At 40.2% G+C, this 18,672-nt stretch overlaps 1 protein-coding gene across 2 annotated transcripts in view; it reads right to left on the reverse strand.

The window, feature by feature from the left end:
- Positions 1 to 1,006: 1,006 nt before the first annotated feature.
- PRKCI (protein kinase C iota) overlaps positions 1,007 to 18,672 on the reverse strand; it is a 122,987-nt gene continuing 105,321 nt past the window's right edge. For both annotated transcript variants that reach the window (XM_069975220.1, XM_069975219.1), the window contains exons 12-18: positions 17,096 to 17,231; positions 12,684 to 12,771; positions 12,287 to 12,412; positions 11,796 to 11,875; positions 11,150 to 11,239; positions 9,348 to 9,463; positions 1,007 to 4,217 (exon numbers count right to left, since the gene is read on the reverse strand). In XM_069975220.1, coding sequence (XP_069831321.1) covers positions 4,130 to 4,217; positions 9,348 to 9,463; positions 11,150 to 11,239; positions 11,796 to 11,875; positions 12,287 to 12,412; positions 12,684 to 12,771; positions 17,096 to 17,231 — 724 coding nt within the window. In that variant the 3' untranslated portion in view covers positions 1,007 to 4,129. The remainder of the gene's footprint in view (positions 4,218 to 9,347; positions 9,464 to 11,149; positions 11,240 to 11,795; positions 11,876 to 12,286; positions 12,413 to 12,683; positions 12,772 to 17,095; positions 17,232 to 18,672) is intronic.

Consider the following 18,672-nt stretch of genomic DNA (forward strand, 5'->3'; position numbering starts at 1 on the left):
ACTGCTGGCAGGTCTCTAGACAAGTGAGTTACCCCTAGACCACAGCTCCAACACATTTGGGCTCAGAAATTCAAATATATCTGAGTCCTTTAGGCATAAACTGCCTAAAGAGGACTGATCTGCAATCAGAGACACTGGCTTACAGTTGAGTGAGCAGGAGGCCGGGCAGCATTGATTATTCATGAAGGAGAGGGAGGAGGAAGGAGGGGTGAGTTTGGCACAAAGAACTCCTCTTTGACTCTTCATTTCAGTAAAATTGTGCATAATCCACTGCACTGACAAATTACCAAAAGGTACCATGCTTACTAGGGGACTGCCAGCTACAGTACACTGTCAGCACCCCGGGTGCTGACAGATTCCCTTTAAAATGAAAGGTAATCTGTCAGCTGTAATTCACGTTCCAGACTGCTGATACTGTTAGATAGCCTTTAGGACAAGTAGACACATTGAATGAGAGAGAGGGGAGGCTGGTGGTCCCCTTTAACCAGGATCTTGCAGGTCAGGCAAAAAAGGAAGGCAGGGAAAAGGAGATTGAGAAACATAGGACTCTTTTTTATAATACTTCCTCACTTCTGGTTTTGGCTTACAAATATTGACTAAAATACTAAGTAAAAGCACCCATAGGCATTTATTATATTGTTCTAGTCACTGGATCACCATTCCACTACTAAGATGCTCCAAATGCCTGGCACTGCAAATAAATCTAGGTACTGCTGGAGACTGCATACTGAAGGCAAACATATATAGTTGTTACAATTTCAGAGAAGAAAAACAATTGGAAAAAAAAAATATTTGTCACTTTTCTATGTATACAAGTCTACTACGTATCATCTAAATAACGTCATTACCATATAATAAAGAACTTCACTTTTTTCAGACACAGTAAAACTGCTCTATGAGGATAGTAGACTGTTTGCTGCATTCAGTGCTGAAGGACACATCATTCCGGTTTGCATAATGGATTAAACCTTTTGTGCACAGTTTTGATGAATACGTAACTTCACACTTCATATAAACATTTTATTAAAAGAAAGCCAAACTTCAGTTACATCTCATGTCATAAGCTGCACTTTGTTACTACATGCAGACAATGCTACGGAGTACAGCTTTTACAACAGTATAACAATGGACTGCACATAATGTAATAACATCTAAAAATATCACAATACAAGATCTACATGTATTATACTCTCCTCTTATTTCAAGTGGTTGAAAAAAAAAATGGTTACCTAACCTGAAAATCAACATTTAGATCTTGTACGCAAACTACAGCCAACCTATGCAGAATTTACAGAGAGGAAACAAGGGATTGTTCAATACTCTTACTGAGGTGCCGAAGGTGAGCAACACCTGTCTTTGGTGTATTCGGGCCCTATTACACGATGCTTGGCCGATAATTGTTTGGTGTAATAGGTATTGTTAAAAGGCAACGATCAGCCAACATGCATTAAAACAATAACGACAGCCACGTTCTGCTGCTCGTCGCTCTGTGTATTAGGAGCAGCGGTCTGCTCTAAGGATTGTTTGGGCAGCCCCTCCCTCTCTCTGCGTGTAATAACACAGGCAGCGAGCGGGGAACAAGGAGGAAGTAAGCACTTATCTGAGAGGTTGGCGTTCATTTCCACCTCTTAATTGTGCCGTATAATCCCTTTGGGGCCTCTGTCCCAAAATGTCTTCAGATTTGATGAGAAGAATAGCACTGCATAAAGTAGTCTGTCTTATACTTGACTGGGTCGTACTTACAACTATTTTAGCTAAGGCCAAATGAGAATTTTAGTAAATAATACTTGAGGGGAAAAGTGGCACTTAAAGAATCCCCCAAAATATTAGCATTTCATTACTTGTAAAAAAAATAAAAAATAAAAAAAATAAAAATAGTAGAATAGCTTAAAAACATGAACTGAAACAATGAAACTGAAGATCCCTCAAACATTCTACCAGGTATCATAAAAATAAACCATGAGAAAGGTGAGCACTTAAAATATAAAAGTATTAAAAAAAAAAAAAAAGAAAAAAAAATGAGGACAAGCTCATCAAGAACATCAGTCCATTAACATACAGGCATCTGTTGGTGATATCTGGCATGGAGTGAAAGGCTCATAAATATGCTGCATTTCATGAAGAAAGGTCATCAGGTCTGCTCTGTAAGCGGCATACTGAAGAGTTTGGATGCGTCACAGTGTATTGTACAGATAAAATATAAAACGGTCTGACATAAAAGCTTCTGTGGACAGGTAATGCTCATGTCTGCTGAGAAAAGAGACTGAGCTTGTGTTAGGCAAAGATCAGAGCTTCTTAAAAGCCTACACACATTCTACAAGAATTCTGATATTATCACCTTCAGTCACTGATAAACCTCCGGTGGCACTGCATCAGGATGGGTGCAGGGCTAGGTACTAATGCATTAAAGGTGAAACTATTTAGAGTGAAATCAACTAATTCAATCACGGGTAAAATAATCCAATTGTAGATGCAGTTACAAAGACTGCAATGCAGCATGCTCTCATACACAATGGAGGTGCTATTCCGCATGGTTTTTTCAAGTGGTAAGTCACTTAGCTAGTACCCTTACCCTAACACAATCCTGATCTTGCAAAGCTGTGACCAAGTAAACAAAAATGTTAGGAATTTCAAAGGCTTGTCATGTACCAAGTATGTTTATTAATGTTGCATTAATGAAGTCGGCATGCTGCACTTGTCTAGGAACTGTGGCACTATTTAGGGAAACTCATTAACACTTCTGCTGGAAATCTGACAGATTAAAATGGAGAAAATACCATGTTTGATGGGAATATTTCCCTCCCCCCAAGTAGTCAGAGACCAGAAATCCAACATGCTGTGTGCTGTAAGGATGCCGACATTGGCTAAACTGTGTATTGGTGATAGAGCGGGCAATGTTTGCAAACCTAGTAATAACCAGACCTCTGAACTAAACACAACATCTTTGTACATTCATTGAGAGCCTGTATCTGGAAAGCTTACATTAGCTTTGCATAAAAATGAATACACAGAAGAAAATGTTGGTTGTTACTCCACAAAATGGGTCAATGGATGCAATTAGTGTCTACTATCTCTAGGAACACATAACTATAAAATCTAGCAATGCCGTTTACAGGCTGATCCCTCAGAATGAGAAAACATAGCTATTGATATAATAAGCTCACTTAAAGGCATGCAGCACATATGCCACAAAAGATACATCAGGAGTGAATTTGGCACCAATATAGATTTACAATAAACTTACTTCCCCAGTGGTGATCCCTTTCAGCAACCATTCACATCAAATAACATTTTTTCATTTTAAATGGAATTAGAAATGCAAGAATTACCTAGACTGAATACACTATATGATTTCAATGTGTATATGAAGCACAACCCCAACACAATTCCTGGTCAGTGGTTTATACAGAGCTGTAACACACATTACATACGATTCATACACAATACCTGCATGGATATGACTTGTAAAGCTGGTCTTGGTGGTACCCCTTAAAAACTCAGTGTCTGGCTACTACAGTGGGTAGTTTTCAACTAGCTTAAAAACATTAAAAAGCCCAAAATAAAAAAGACAAAATCATGGCTGATGCAATGCTCGTATTTTCGCAGTTTCCAACACCTGACGTATGCGTACCCCTTTTATTAGGCTACAAACACAAATGGATTGATATTACTGAAGGACACATCAGTGCTGGCATGAAAGGCATGGTAACTAGCCAAAGCTGTCAGCATCTAAACCTCAATCTCATTTGAGACAGTTCAGCTTCATTCCAGTAAAAAAGGTGAAATTCTATTACATTCAGGTATTGAGAAATCTGCCACTGAAAGATAACCATGCCAAGAAACGAAGAAACCGATCAATAATATAAACAATAAGACACATAAAGAAGGAAATAAAAGGGTGAACATGTATATATATCCTGGAAAAAGTGTGCCAGAAATGTAACTTAACTTTTTATGTCCATATGTTAAATACATGGCATTATAGTAACATGGAGATATAGATTCCTTGGTGTACAGTAGTGCCCGGCCATACATCAGGCTGGGTGCCAGTATAGTAATGTTCTCTGTGCAACAGTAAGAGGCCCAGGCACTGCAGTAGTAGCAGCGACATACAGAACTGTAGTGTCCGTCATACACATTCTTCTGCCGACATTAGCAGTGGGTTGATGTATTCAAAACCCTCAAACTCTGACTGGTCAATCTTTCTCACCACATCCCTGAAAAAAAAAAAAAGAGAGAATCTCAGTAATGAGCTGTAAATGCGGAGTGTAAAACACGTTGCAATCACACCAGGCAGGGGGGCTGGGGCCCAGATCAGATGGAGAAAGAGATGCAAGCTTTATTTAGTGGTGGCAATTACTGGTGTAAAGGGTGTTCCCAAAGTCTAGTCTCATCATTACCATATATATAATTAGAAAGAAAGGCATGTAAGGAGGGTCTTGTTTCATCTAAAATAGTAATGAAAGTAACCATAGAACATATACAGTGGTACCTCGGTTAAAGAGTAACTTGGATTGAGAGCGTTTTGCAAGAAGAGCTCAGTGTTTTTCAAAATTGTAACTTTGTTTAAGAGCATTGCTTTGGTTTAAGAGCTCCCTGTACTGGGTGGGAGGCAGAGTGGGGGAGGGGAATGGTCTGCATAGTGGGGTCTACAGCCCTGTACTCTGACCCAGGAAATCTCCCTCACCTTCTAAATCATAGCAGATCCACTTCAGACAGGGGCTTACATCAGGGGACAGAACTGTGGAGGTAATCTCTTCATAGCTGTAACCCCTCTCTCCTCGGACAGAGTGCTGCATGTATGTGCCCACATCTGCCCTGCTCATTCCTCCCTGCAGTCTCCATCAGCCCTTGTGTTTCCCATCCTCTCCATTCCTGCTATAATGTGCCTGCACTCACACTCAACTATATACACTGCTGCTATAATGTGCCTGCACTTACACTCAGCCACTCACACTGCTGTATAGAAAAGTTTCTGTCTCTGTCCTCATGCACAGCTCTGTGATTCTCACTTGGTCCTGATTGTTCCATGCTGAACACCCCCCCTTACCCATTGCTGTCATCTGACCACACAGACCACATGTGTCATCACAGACAGCAGCCCAGCTTCTCTAGTCTAGCCTGTTGTACTACACTACTGCATTATGGGGATCTGTAGTCCCATCCTGTATCTACAAACTGCTGCTGTTTTTTCATTCTTATGCCCTTATGCAGTGGCCCTGAGCAGAAGATTTTCTTCTAATTTTATGTCTGCATCTGTATTTATTTGTGTTCTGACTGTCCCTGTTCTGGAAAGTATAATGGCCACTGCAAACTGCTTATATTATGTAACAACCAGTGTTCAAGTCTGGTATTACGCTATGTATGTTTATTTGCCTGTTATTTAATGGTGTGATGATGCAGTTGGCCTGGTGTCACGTGATCTCCCCGGCTGCCATAGTAACCCCAATAGCCGTCGGGCTTTGGCTGGGGTCAGTTAGACACGCCCAGTTTACCTCAGTCTCCTCTCTACCTTCAAGGGAGAAGGACGTGTATTCTGTTGTTCCTCAGGAAAATGCCACAACTCGGTGGTATCCTCTCTTTTTGTTATTCAGAAGTATTCCAGTCCAGTCCGGACCATCCTGACTCTCAACCTGTCATATTTATTCAAGATCTGGGTGTCGTTTTCAGTCATAGTCACCTCGTCATTACCAACCAAGTATCCTATTCAGTCTGTCCTACCCAGTATCATTCTCCGGGACTACTACCCCCATCATCCAGTTCCCTCTCACTCATAGTAACGCTACCACACCACGGCCTATTGCATCCATTCCTCTCAGTTGTACTTAAAGTGACACTGTCACCCCCTTTTTGCATTCTGACATTTCTACACAGGTGTAAAGGGTAAATTTTGCAGTTTTCATACCCTATTTTATATCATACGTCATGGTGCTTGTTATTGTAAAAAGTCATCTTTTATCAACTGCAGATTGTGTTAAGTGGGTGGGCCTCGCGGCATTAGCACCACTTAGCCCCGCCCTCAATGACACCGTTGGCCCCGCACCCCTTGACGCCCATTGGTGGGCCAGCCTAGAGGGGTTGGGGCCTAGACCTTTAGGCCAGCCTGTTCCAATGGCCGGCGAGGGGGCGGGGCTAACGGGTGCATTGTGGGCGGGGCTAAGTGACACTAATGCTGTGAGGCCCCGCCCACTTAACGCAATCTGCAGTTGATAAAAGATGACTTTTTACAAGAACAAGCACCATGATGTATGATATAAAATAAGGTATGAAAACAGCTAAATTTACCCTTTACACCTGTGAAGAGATGTCAGAATGCAATAAGGAGGTGACAGTGTCACTTTAAGTTTGCCTCAATCCTGGTTGCATCCAGAGAGACTGTTACTATTGACAACCACCGTATTAATAAACGTACAACTACGTTTCTGAACCCTGGCATTGGTCTAGTTATTGGTGCCTTGACTAAGTACAACGAAGAATTGTTGGGGCCCCGCATGGTCAGGTTCCCGTGGGTTAGTCACCTCCCCTCGTGCCATAACCGTGACCTAACATCTGGCAAGTGGCTACCCGGGTCCTACCTACCACTCACCGCTGACAACTACTACTCCCAGCGGGTCACCCCATCGCACTTACAATACATTATATTCCACATGCTGATTGCTATACAAATTTCTAAATGTTTGTTTGATTTGTTTTACATGTTTATCAGAATTTTAAAAAATCATTATTTTGGGGGCGTGGAACCAATTTTGGGCATTTCAATGATTCCTTATGGGAAAATTTGCTTTGGTTTAAGAGTGATTGGGATTACAAGTACGGTCCCGGAACGAATTATGCTCGTAATGCAAAGCACCACTGTATAAAGTACCACCATTTGTGTGTATATGTTACATAAAGTATATACATATAGATATACTACACAAACAAAAGTTGTTTCAGGGTCATTTTATTAGAGACAACTGCCTTTTAAAGATTAAATAACCATTGCAAAACATTGGAAATGCAAAAGGTAAAGTAGATAAACATCACAACTTGGGAGAAAATGTATCTTAAAGGACAACTCCGGCGGGACCCCCCCCCAAAAAAAAAAAACACAGACACACACAGACACCATACTCACCATTCCTCCGGTGACGATCGCCACTCCATTCGCCCGCCGTCTGCCTCACCGTCACCTGCCTCCGCCGTCCAGCGATGTCTCTTGCTTCCGGGTCCATGAGAGAGCAAAGGCTGCCAGTGCGCTTGCGCACCGGCAGCCTTTTCATTGGCTGGAGCGCATCACATGGCTTCCAGCAAGCTTAGCCAATCAGGGCTGAGCAAGCTGGAAGCCATGTGATGCGCTCCAGCCAATGAAAAGGCTGCTGGTGCGCATGTGCACCAGCAGCCTTTTCTCTCCCATTCACTCTCAATGAAGACGCCGAGGAGGAAGAGGACCCGGACCGCCCCCAGCTCTGACATCACCCGAAACCAGAGAAGAGGACTGTGACGACCGTAATAGGTAATGTATATATTCTATAACTTCCGGGGTGGGGGGTCGGAAAGTGGGGGAAGGGGGCCAGACCGGGTATTTAACCACATTACAAAGTTATATAACTTTGTAATGTGTGTTAAATAAGCCAAAAAAAATTTTCGCCGGAGTTGTCCTTTAATCCAATAATGTCACCAAGTGAAATCCTCAAGTTTAGGGGCCTAATCCACGGAGCGATAATCGGCCGAATCGGCCCGATTCGGGCAATTATTGCTCGGTGGAATAGAGAAAATGATCAGCTGATGATCGTGTCATTGGCCAATCGTTTATTTAGGCCCAAACATAAAATCATTGGTCACGCACCGCGCATCCGACAATTTGAGAAGCAGCACACATTACCTAGCAGGGTTTCTCCTCCGCTCAGTCTTCCTCCCTGGGTCCCCCGGCGCAGCATCAGCTTCGGTGTGGCCTGACTGACCTGTCAGACCGATCAGCCAATCACTGGCCATGGCGGAGCGGAGGAGAAGTCCTACCAGGTAATGTATGCTGCAAGGACATCGGTAACAATGTCCCTGCAGCCCTCGGTAAATGATCATCAGGCCGTGAAATAGTAGATCGGCGCTAGTTTACACTGTTGATCGGGCCCGTGGAATAGGGCCCTTAGTCTGAGCACCAAATACCAGTTCTATCATAGTCCCTGGTCCCTATGCAACTTGACATAATATTACCAGTGTAGCAAAGTGTCCACCGTGGCCATTCAACTAATAGGTAAATGGATATACTGTCAATTATTATATGTTTTATGTTAAAGTGAAACAAATGGCAAAATGAATCTTTAAGCATATATATTGACCTTGGGTATGAGAAACCATTGATATCATGGTGCGTTCAGTCTTACAGGCTCACTCGTCTGATGAGCCAGGCTATCATATCAGCCGCTCTGTTAGTGTTTTTCATTAAAGTGTTTCCTTCCTAACTCCCACCTTCCCTGAAGGAGAATATTATATCGCTGAACAGTTGAGTTCACAGTTAAAATATTGTTTTCTCTCACTACCTGGTGTATATTGGAAAAAGGATTTCTAAGACTAAATGTGCTGCAGAGGTTCAACCAGTAGGGTTCCTTAGAAGAATCCTTAGAGAATGTAAACCCCTTATGATTCAGGGAATTCTTATTCCCAATATCCCACTGAGTGATTTTGAATAAATCTTTGAAACCTAAAAATGAGTATTAGTATGCTGTTGTGTAACATGTTCTTCATTGCAGTTAAAAAGGTAAAAACCTGGCTGTTTTAACTGTTTAACTTAAAGGGTACCTATAGCTTCGCCAGTGCAGGAGGTTATGGTGTGACAATGCTGACAGGTAGGCTGTCTCTACTGGAGCAGGTGTGGTACAGGAACTATATTGCCATCTTGCTCGAGCGGTTTTTAACAGCATTTAGTGACATGCTTAACAGCAAAAGTCATGGCCATGAATGACAGTAGACAGAGTCTGTCCCCTTGAAATGAATGTAAAACATTACAGAGTGTGCTCTGTGACTTGTACAGAGGTCATTCCACAGGAAGCTGCTATTGTCTCCTCTATCTACTGGTATCACATGTTGCTGCAATGCTGTACAGATCACTTTACAGCAGCCTCCTCTTATCACCACAGTAGTAACAAAAATATTTTAAACAATAATTTCTGACACTTTCCCTTTCAATGGCTTTTCTCATCACAGACTTTCAAGGTATATTATTAGTTGAATACCACATTAAGTCTGACCTGCACATCTAAGGGTCACTTATCACATCACAACTCTGCTTTCTTGTTTTCAGCCCTGTCTTATTGGCAAAAATAAAAAAAATATATTTTTTCTAAGAAGAATGACAGAGGTAAACTTACTCATCATCAGGCGTGAGCTGAACAGGCTCATTGGTAAATTGTGCATCAAAATTATCCAAACCAAATTCTCCACATATGTTGGGCTTAAAGGGAGGAACCACTTGTTTCTGCTCCATCTAAAATAAAACAAAAAGATGTCAACAAACCGTTGGCTTGTGTTAACCCCGAATTACTCCAGGGCCTACTCAGGTCCTACTGTTTTTGTACCAACACAAAGAAAATAGCAACAATGTCAGCTGTGACTGCACAAGATAAAGTAGACACTATATAGAACCCCTGATGAAATCACTGTGAATGACGGCACACGTTTGGTCTGCCCCGGGTCGTTCATCCCTCATGATCCTAGGGTGATATTTTTTACATATTTCCACATTTATCAGTGTAGTTGTTTTTTGTCTGGTAATTTTGAACTGTAGCACTTTGAATGCACGCCTTATACTTGACTTATCATACTGCGCTATATCATTTGTGTGCTTCTTTAGCGCTCTTGATTATTTAGGACTACTACATTGTATTAAGTGTGTAGATCATATATATTAATTATATTTAATATGAACTTTCCCAGTGGGAGGTGGATTATTATGTTTTTCCTCCCATGTGATCATGGTTTTTAATTGTTTTTAAATTCTTTGTGGTGTTTTGTATAAAGATGAAATAGTAAAGTGTTCTTTATTTTTTCAGTATTTACTGGTGTGTGCACCTATCTATATATAATTTCTACTTTATCTTTTAGTGTTTCTAAGTGTTTTTTTTGGACACTAGGCTGAACCCTGATTTGGTGATTTTTTTGAGAACTCCACTTATCTTTAAAATTCAGTTGTGATTGCCTGGTAGAGATGAGCAAACCTTGAGCATGCTCGTGTTCATCCGAACCCGAGCATTCGGCATTTGAATAGCGGTGGCTGCTGAAGTTTGATAAAGCTCTAACGTTTGGAACACATGGATATAGTCAATGACTATATCCATGTTTTCTACATAGCCTTACGGCTTTATCCAGCTTCAGCAGCCACCGCTAATCAAATGCCAAACGCTCGGGTTCAGATGAACGCGAGCATGCTCAAGGTTCGCTCATCTCTAATGACTGGCTGACTGGGCACATCCTATGTGTCAGGTGAGAAAACAGGAAGCACTGAGTGTCGAGAATGGCAGCACTGGAATAGCCCTAGTGGAGGATCAGCAGCAGATACGTTGATTTGTTTTTTATGTTATACTGGGACGCTGGGCACTTTTAAATGTAAGTTTATTTTTCAGAACATTTTAAGCAATGGTTTCCTCACATTTGATGACTTAGGGTTGTCTGCTTAAAAAAAAAAAAAAAACAATCTTTAAATAAATTATTAGGGAGTCTAAGGGAACCAGTCATATTGAAAATTCAGTCTTGCTGGCATATTTCATGTTATAGAGAATGAGGAGCGGCGCAAAGCAATGTATAATTTTGTGGGGAAAGTTTCTAAAGTGATGTAAATCTCTGCTCTTTCTGGCCTAAGTAGTCAAGTGGGTGGAGTTAATCAGTGGTTAACAGCTCTTTCTATATGCACAAATATTGCCTGTCATTTTGGAGGAGGAAATATGTCCAAGTTTTCTTATTCACTGTAACTGGGGGGAAATTACACACTTCTTCCTGAGTTTATCCACAGATAAAGTATCACTGGGTTTTATCACAGGATGGGCCATCAATGTTTAAGTCCAGAAGAATCACTTTAAGACGTTCTATAAATGTGACCTTCCTACAATAGAGAAATGTGGCTAAAACTAACTGCAACCCCCCCCCCCCCCCCAAAAAAAAAAAAAAAAATACTTACCATATCCCAGTCAACACTACGAAAAAATTGATGTCCTTGGATATCTGCAAATCCTGTCTGCGGATGACAGCCAAGACGGTCCTTTGGTTCCTGACATGGATAACACAAGAGAATTACAAATATGTCCACATTTTAAATTACAAACTATTTATTGAACAAATTTCTGGTGGTCAGTTATATCTCCTAATTACAAACTATTTATTGAACAATTTTTTTATATATATATATATATATACATATATATATATATTCGTTTTTTTTTTACTTTTACACGCACAGTATTCATCAATGATGTGTCCAAAAACTCTATACTAACCTAAGAGAAATCTCAGGTGAAAATTGGAGTGTTATATTGTAAGCATTCATTAGGAATACTGCTGGCTGCACAAAGCACCAAACACTATTTCTGCCACTGCATTGTGTAGAACGGTGCTCCCAGCTGTGCAGCAGCTACAACACAAAACCACAGTGCACATTAGGGAGTATTAATATTGGCTAAACCCAGCACTTTAGTTTCACCATGCATTACATGGCTGGTGACAATACCTGAGGTTCTGATGTAAAAAAAAACACAAACCTATACACAGGAAGAAAGCAAAACAATTTATCTATAAGGACAACAATCATCTTATGTGTGGAGACTCACCTTATTCAGAAAGCTTTTTAAGACACTTGCAGCTTTCACAGACAAAGATCTGGGAATACGAATTTGCTTCTCAAGAATAACTGAGAAAAAAAAGGTAAATTATGTCAAGACACTAGAAAAAACACTTTATTACTATACCTAATGTTTCAGTGAATATACTAGGGGCACCAATTATCACTGTCAGAAGTGACTTAAGGTCCCCCATACATCTTCAATAACTGACAGCTGAACAAATTTCCGGTGGTCAGTTATATCTCCTACCCGCCACCCATCCTCCCCATACACAGGAACTTTTGTCACAGCCAAGTGTTCCTATGTGCTCTCGCTGCAGCTTATCTCTCTCTGAATGAAGGGGTCAGCTGTGATTTTTTTTATTACGACCCCTATAATCAGTTCAGGACCCCATGTACGTTAGAATGGCAGCGGGTTTGACCAATGAACAGCAACCTTGCAACCCATTTCAATATGACAGAACAGTACAACACTCATACCTTGGAAAAGGAAATCCTCTGTATTTTGGTCTGGATTATCAGAACTCCCTACAATATCGAAGGGAGACCGACCGGCCATCATCTCAAACATCAAAACCCCTAGTGCCCACCAGTCCACACTGAAACCTACAGCATATAAGCAAATGAAAGAAAAAGTTAGATGCATTTTTTTCTTTACAATCTTCCATTAAAGAATAATTCCCACAATGAGTAGCAATGTTTATATTGTCAGTTATAGATCATCACAGACAACCCCTTTAATATAGGAAGCGCTATGACAAGCAGTAGATTTTATAAATTTATATACCTACTACTATATGTACTGTTGTATACACGTAACAAAAAAGCCAAAATCTTTACCATAAGTGGGAATGAGCAGTATAAATTATTTTCTTACCATAATCTTCTCCACGCAGGATTTCAGGGGCAATGTAATTTGGGGTACCACAGAATGTGCTAGTGGTGTCTCCTGGCCTTAAACCTTCCTATAAAATAATACAGAAATCAGCGCAATCCATCAAGTTACTACAGTAAAGCCTAAAGACAACAATTCAACTGACCCTTCCAGGTGAAGAGGTGTTATTGACCAGGCCACAAGCTCTAGATTGGTGAATAGGAAAATAAATCCTCATTTCACAAATCTTTCCCAAACATATAGGCCACATAAAGTTTGGGTTAATTTTGCCCAGCATTGGTCAATACTATAAAAATTTAAGTTTTTAAATTATACCTATGAGTTCACCCATAGTATTTTGGAAACAACAGAGAAAATTGAAATCTTTTCTGTTTTGGAGCCACTCCTGCTCTTGGCTTCAAACACTGTCCAAATTACCACATGTGAACCAAGCTTTAAAGGACTTATTATTACCATCTGAAATTGTTCTCTTTTATCCATGGAATAGGGAATAACCAGCTGATCATTTGGGGTTCCAACCACTGGAACCTTCATCGATCTCAAGAACAGGGATGCAATGACCCCATTTGAATGGAGTTCTTGGACCGTGTGAGCGGCCACCACATTTATTCTGTACAGGGGAGCCAAACACTTCTGCTATATCTGAACCCATCATTCATCAAATGTCCCGCCTCTGCCCTGGTAGATGATGTCAGGGAAGATAAGAACTAAGCATGTAGGATTTAAAGTGCCCAACCCTTCTGTTTGTGGATATATAGGCTCGATATATAGACTCGACCTCTCCTCTCTCCACTCAGAATGCACAAACACTCAGCTAGGCCGAATGTTCATGTGTACCAAGGGATCAGGAGAGAGTTGTTGGCCAAACAATGGTACAGCCAACAGCTAGTTAAAACGTATACATACTGTGCAAAGGGTACAAAAATTATTTTAGTAGCACAACAAATAACAGAGTTAGGCTGGGTTCACACTACGTTTTGCAATCCGTTTTTTGCAAAAAATGGATGAAAAACTGATGGAAAAAAGGTATGTAACTGTGTGCATTCGTTTTAATCTGTTTTTCCATCGACTTTCATTATAAAAAATAAAACAAAAAAAAAACCTGACCCTTTTTTGACATACACAAAAATGAGGTTGACCACGGTTTTGAGTCTGCTAAAAAGAAGTTTTGATCCTTTTTTTTTTTTTTTATAATGGAAGCCAATGAAAAAACATATCAAAACGGATGCACACAGTTGCATCCGTTTTTTTTCATCAGTTTTTAATCAGTTTCTTGCAAAAAATGGATTGCAAAAACGTAGTGTGAACCCAGCCTTATGTGTAAAAATGCTAAAATGTATTTGATTTTTAAGGAACCATACACTCACTACACAGTTCCTATAGTGAACTGCTATGTGTCAGCAGGCACATTACAGGTGAATTATGTTTAAATTCAGCCGGGGGGGGGGGGGGGTACAGGTGTCCCATGTGAACCCTAATTGTGCAGTCCTAACTACAGTGAAGGAGAAGCAGCACCATTCAATCAGGACACATAAGAGAATGCACTGTGATACATATAGCTATAGAACGAAATGGCAGCTGAGCATTGCTTCTTTCTGCCTCTCTTTTTTCTTCAAGAAGCGGAAAACAAGGAATTGGTTTTAGTGCAGGCTACTACTGTGTATATATATTATATATATATATATATATATATATATATATATATATATATATTTATATATACATACACACACACACACATATATACTGTACATATGCACAACCTCATGTAATTTCGGCAGATAGCATCAATGTGGTAAAGTATCTTCAGCAAGAAAGGGAGCAGAGAGAGGGTGAGGGTCAGAACAGCAGATAAGGCGGTGATAACAGGAGAACAGCATGGGAGATGTCAGGGAGAAATAAAGCACAAGCAGCAATGTACAGCTGGAGCACAGGAGAAAAGAGTTGGGGGTGGGGGCATATAGACTGCTACATGAATAAGATCTGCAGTCACAGGCAAATAACTATGGAGAAGCAAAAAGATAACACACAACATTTAAAGAGCAAATATTGTGACCCAGTGAAACTGATGGGGGGGGGGGGGGGGGGGGGTGTCACTTAAATACATGATCTAGAAAAAAAAATGCAACTATATATATTTTTTTGGACAGGTAGCAGACACTAATAATTTGATATATAGGACCCCAAGAATATCTTATACCCATTTACAACCAGTGGTACTCGATACACCTCTCTGTATCCCATACGAATGTTTTTTTCTTTTCCTGTTGATACTACCCATCCACTCTGTCGATCCATATAGTGAACTGTGCCATTAAAGTAATAAATGATAAAAGTGGAAGTGATACAATGGCATAAGCTATATATGCCAACATATAGACATCTAAATGTATAAATATCCAACTCACTTTTATTTGTATTGATCCAGAAAGTTGACAGTAAGAAAAGCAACAGAGTAACCCATTGTTACACTAAGCAATTATGTTACACTAGGGAAAAATATTCTTGGCTGATGAAATGCAATCACTTCTGCTTCTGGATCAATAATCTTTTAACTTACTCAAGTGTACACATATAAGATGGAAGACTCCCAAGCTGTTATCATACAGAGAGTTCATCCCACAAACACAATATAGAATAACAAATGTTCTGGGACAAAGATTAGTAATTTTTACTTTATGAAAATAGTAGCAGTGATATTCACTTAAAGGGGTTATCCAGCGCTACAAAAACATGGCCACTTTTCCCCCTACTGTTGTCTCCAGTTCAGGTGCAGTTTGCAATTAAGCTCTATTTCCTTCAATGGAACTGAGTTTCAAAACCCCACCCAATGTGGAGACAACAGTAGGGGGAAAGTGGCCATGTTTTTGTAGCGCTGGATAACCCCTTTAAGGGGCTGTCCCGTTAGAAAGGGTTGACCTATGTAGCAATCATAAGAATGGCCAGTAAGGGGCTGTGTAAGGACACAAGCGACTGCTGATCAGTGAGATCAGTGCTTGTTTACAGTGCCGTTAGAAGATTAATCACATGGCCGGACCACACAAACGATCGCTGCATTATTCGTACATGGAACTACAAGAACGGACAAGGCACTACCCCACAAAATGATATATTCAATGAAATAGCACACCAAAAGTTACCTAGGGTGCTCAAACCGAATTGGCATGAATCAACAAGAGGATCAGTGTCAGCGTCCACAGAACCCCACGCGTTCAGTCCCTGCTTGGGACTTTCTTGTCCCTGCTTGGGACCCTTGAGAAAGTCCCAAGCAGGGACGGAACGCGTGGGGTTCTGTGGACGCTGACACTGATCCTCTTGTCTGGTGATATACATCTTTTTGGCTCTGGCCTTTTTTCTACTTACCTTGCATCATTTTTGTACTTGTGTCTAATCTGTTTCATATCACTTTCACCAGTGAGGATCCCCTATACCTTTGTATGTCAGCTTGTCTTTGTGCCGTGTTTATCATACACGGCACAATGTTTGATTGGTTGTGCATTTTAAGTGTTTTTAACCTGTGTGTCCCATTTGTCGTTTTGTACCAATAAAATTTATTTTTGTCATACTCTAATTGACTTACTTGGCTAATATTCAATTTTGGATGTGCCACCGATACATTTGGCATGCTTTTGTTTGTGGGTTTTGAGCATTATTCGTACAGGCATTTCAGTGTACTACTATCGGGGACACACCCCGTTTACACAGAGAGATCTGCAACTGATAATAATTTTTGCCACTCGCACAAAAAATGCGATCAGCCGACGAGTGGGTGTTTTTCCACTCCTGATGGCTAAGACTTTTACATGGGCCGTTTATCGGTCAAATGAGTGTTTCTAGCGACGTTTCTTGTGAATAATCGACCTTTGTAAAAGGGCCTTTACTGCAGAGAGAATGAGCAACTTTCATATTAAAGAGGGTTCTCTAGGAGGAGAGGGAACTCTTATAATATAATAAGAGTTCAAATAATATATTCATACAAGTACAGTTGTTCCACAAAGCATGTAAAAAAAAAAAAGCATTGTAAGACATTTTTAACACCCATGCTTTCGCAATATAAGCTTGTCTTTAAGATACACAAGGTATTCCCTGGGTAGCATAGGATGACTTTGGGCTGACATTGCTTTGCTCAGCATGGGACATATTCTAAACCTTTCAGGACTATTCATTGCAAAAACCTGGGTGATCTGATATCTTGTATGGAAGCAATATGATTCTTTTTATGTTACAATAAAAATAAAATAAACCAGATCTTTTTCCCAACAGAGACGCCGCCTACTTTCCATACATTAGTTATAATATTTGATAGCTTATATAGTGCTTTGTTTGCCTGGCGTGATTGTGGACAGAGAAAGAGTGCGCTTCAGTGGACAAATACCATAAACCATTTTCCTCACCTTGCACATGCCATAGTCAGTAAGTTTTATGTGCCCTTCAGAATCCAATAAGACGTTGTCCAGCTTTAAATCTCTATAAATAATTCCTCGCTCGTGGAGGTAGTTTAATGCCAGACTGATTTCTGCAGAGTAAAACCTAGAAGAGAAAAGCACGAGTCTATTACCATCAAGAAGAATGTGAGCAAAACAGCCGGGTGGATTTTGTTGGCGTTGTTCCATACAGTTGCTGTAAAGGCAGCAATTCACCAGCAAAATATGCTTAAACCACCTACTACCCCCTAAAAATACTGAAAAGTCTGTAGAATTGGACCAATTCTGCTCATAAGCCATGAAGACATTTTTATTTGCTGCACAGCATGTTCCTCAGAAAACCTTTTGTATCTCTGCAGGACAATCGAACCACATAATGATAACTATGTGCAAGGATCAGACACCGGCCTCACTCCATCAACTGAAACACTAAAGTGTGAACATTTGCTATTTTCAGCTGTAACTACAACTAATAACTGATTTAGATCAGTTTTCTAATATAGCGCACTTAATTTTTCTACAGAGCACCATTCCCATGTACCCCCATACACACATTTATAAGAACTCCATCTAGGACGCTGATCTGTACTAGGCTTCCATTTAGATCAATCAAAGGTATATGCATCTCTCTCTCTTTTTTATATATATATATATATATATATATAATAGAGAGAGATAGAGATGCATATACCTTTGATTGATCTAAATGGAAGCCTAGTACGGATCAGCGTCCTAGATGGAGTTCTTATAAATGTGTTTATGGGGGTACATGGGAACGGTGCTATGAAGAAAAATTAAGTGCACTATATTAGAAATATATTTGAATATATATATATATATATATATTTTATTTTTATTTTTTTTCAAATTTTGTATGGGACAATCAATGGAGACTTGTAAATGAGTACTCCATTGGAATTTTTCACTGTTCAGTGATTGTTGTGTTTTGTTGGTCTATTTATCATTGCCCCAGTAGCCAGAATCCTGCTCCACACTGACGAGAGGCAAATACCCCGAAACTGCAGTCTGTGGATGGATGCCTATCCTTGGTAACCCTTGTCTTATGTCGTTATACTCGCCACAGAGTTAGACTTTGACTTAAAGGGGCCACCCTGGTGTTTCCCTATTTAGGTCCCAAAGCTCGCAACAGAGTGAGGACCTGAGGGACTACGTATCAGGGTGGTTTGGTGCTCTCCCCACTAGGAGGCACCCCTTGGCAATGGGCTTTCTTCTCTGCAGAGAGGGATATCTGGCTATTCCCGTGTTTTGAGACTCGTAACTGAGGCTCCACGGACCCCTTTTTTGCATATTCAAATTTTGTATGGGACAATGGGACAATCAATGGAGACTCATAAAAGAGTACTCCATTGGAATTTTTCACTGTTCTCCCTGAGTTCAGTGATTGTTGTGTTTTGTTGGTGTATATGTATATATATATATGTATATATATATATATATATATATATATATATATATATATATATATATATATATATATATATATATATACACACACACACACATACGAAAAGGAGCAGCAAAGCTTA

This window comes from Dendropsophus ebraccatus, chromosome 6, assembly GCF_027789765.1.
Source record: "Dendropsophus ebraccatus isolate aDenEbr1 chromosome 6, aDenEbr1.pat, whole genome shotgun sequence".
Lineage (NCBI taxonomy): Eukaryota > Metazoa > Chordata > Amphibia > Anura > Hylidae > Dendropsophus > Dendropsophus ebraccatus.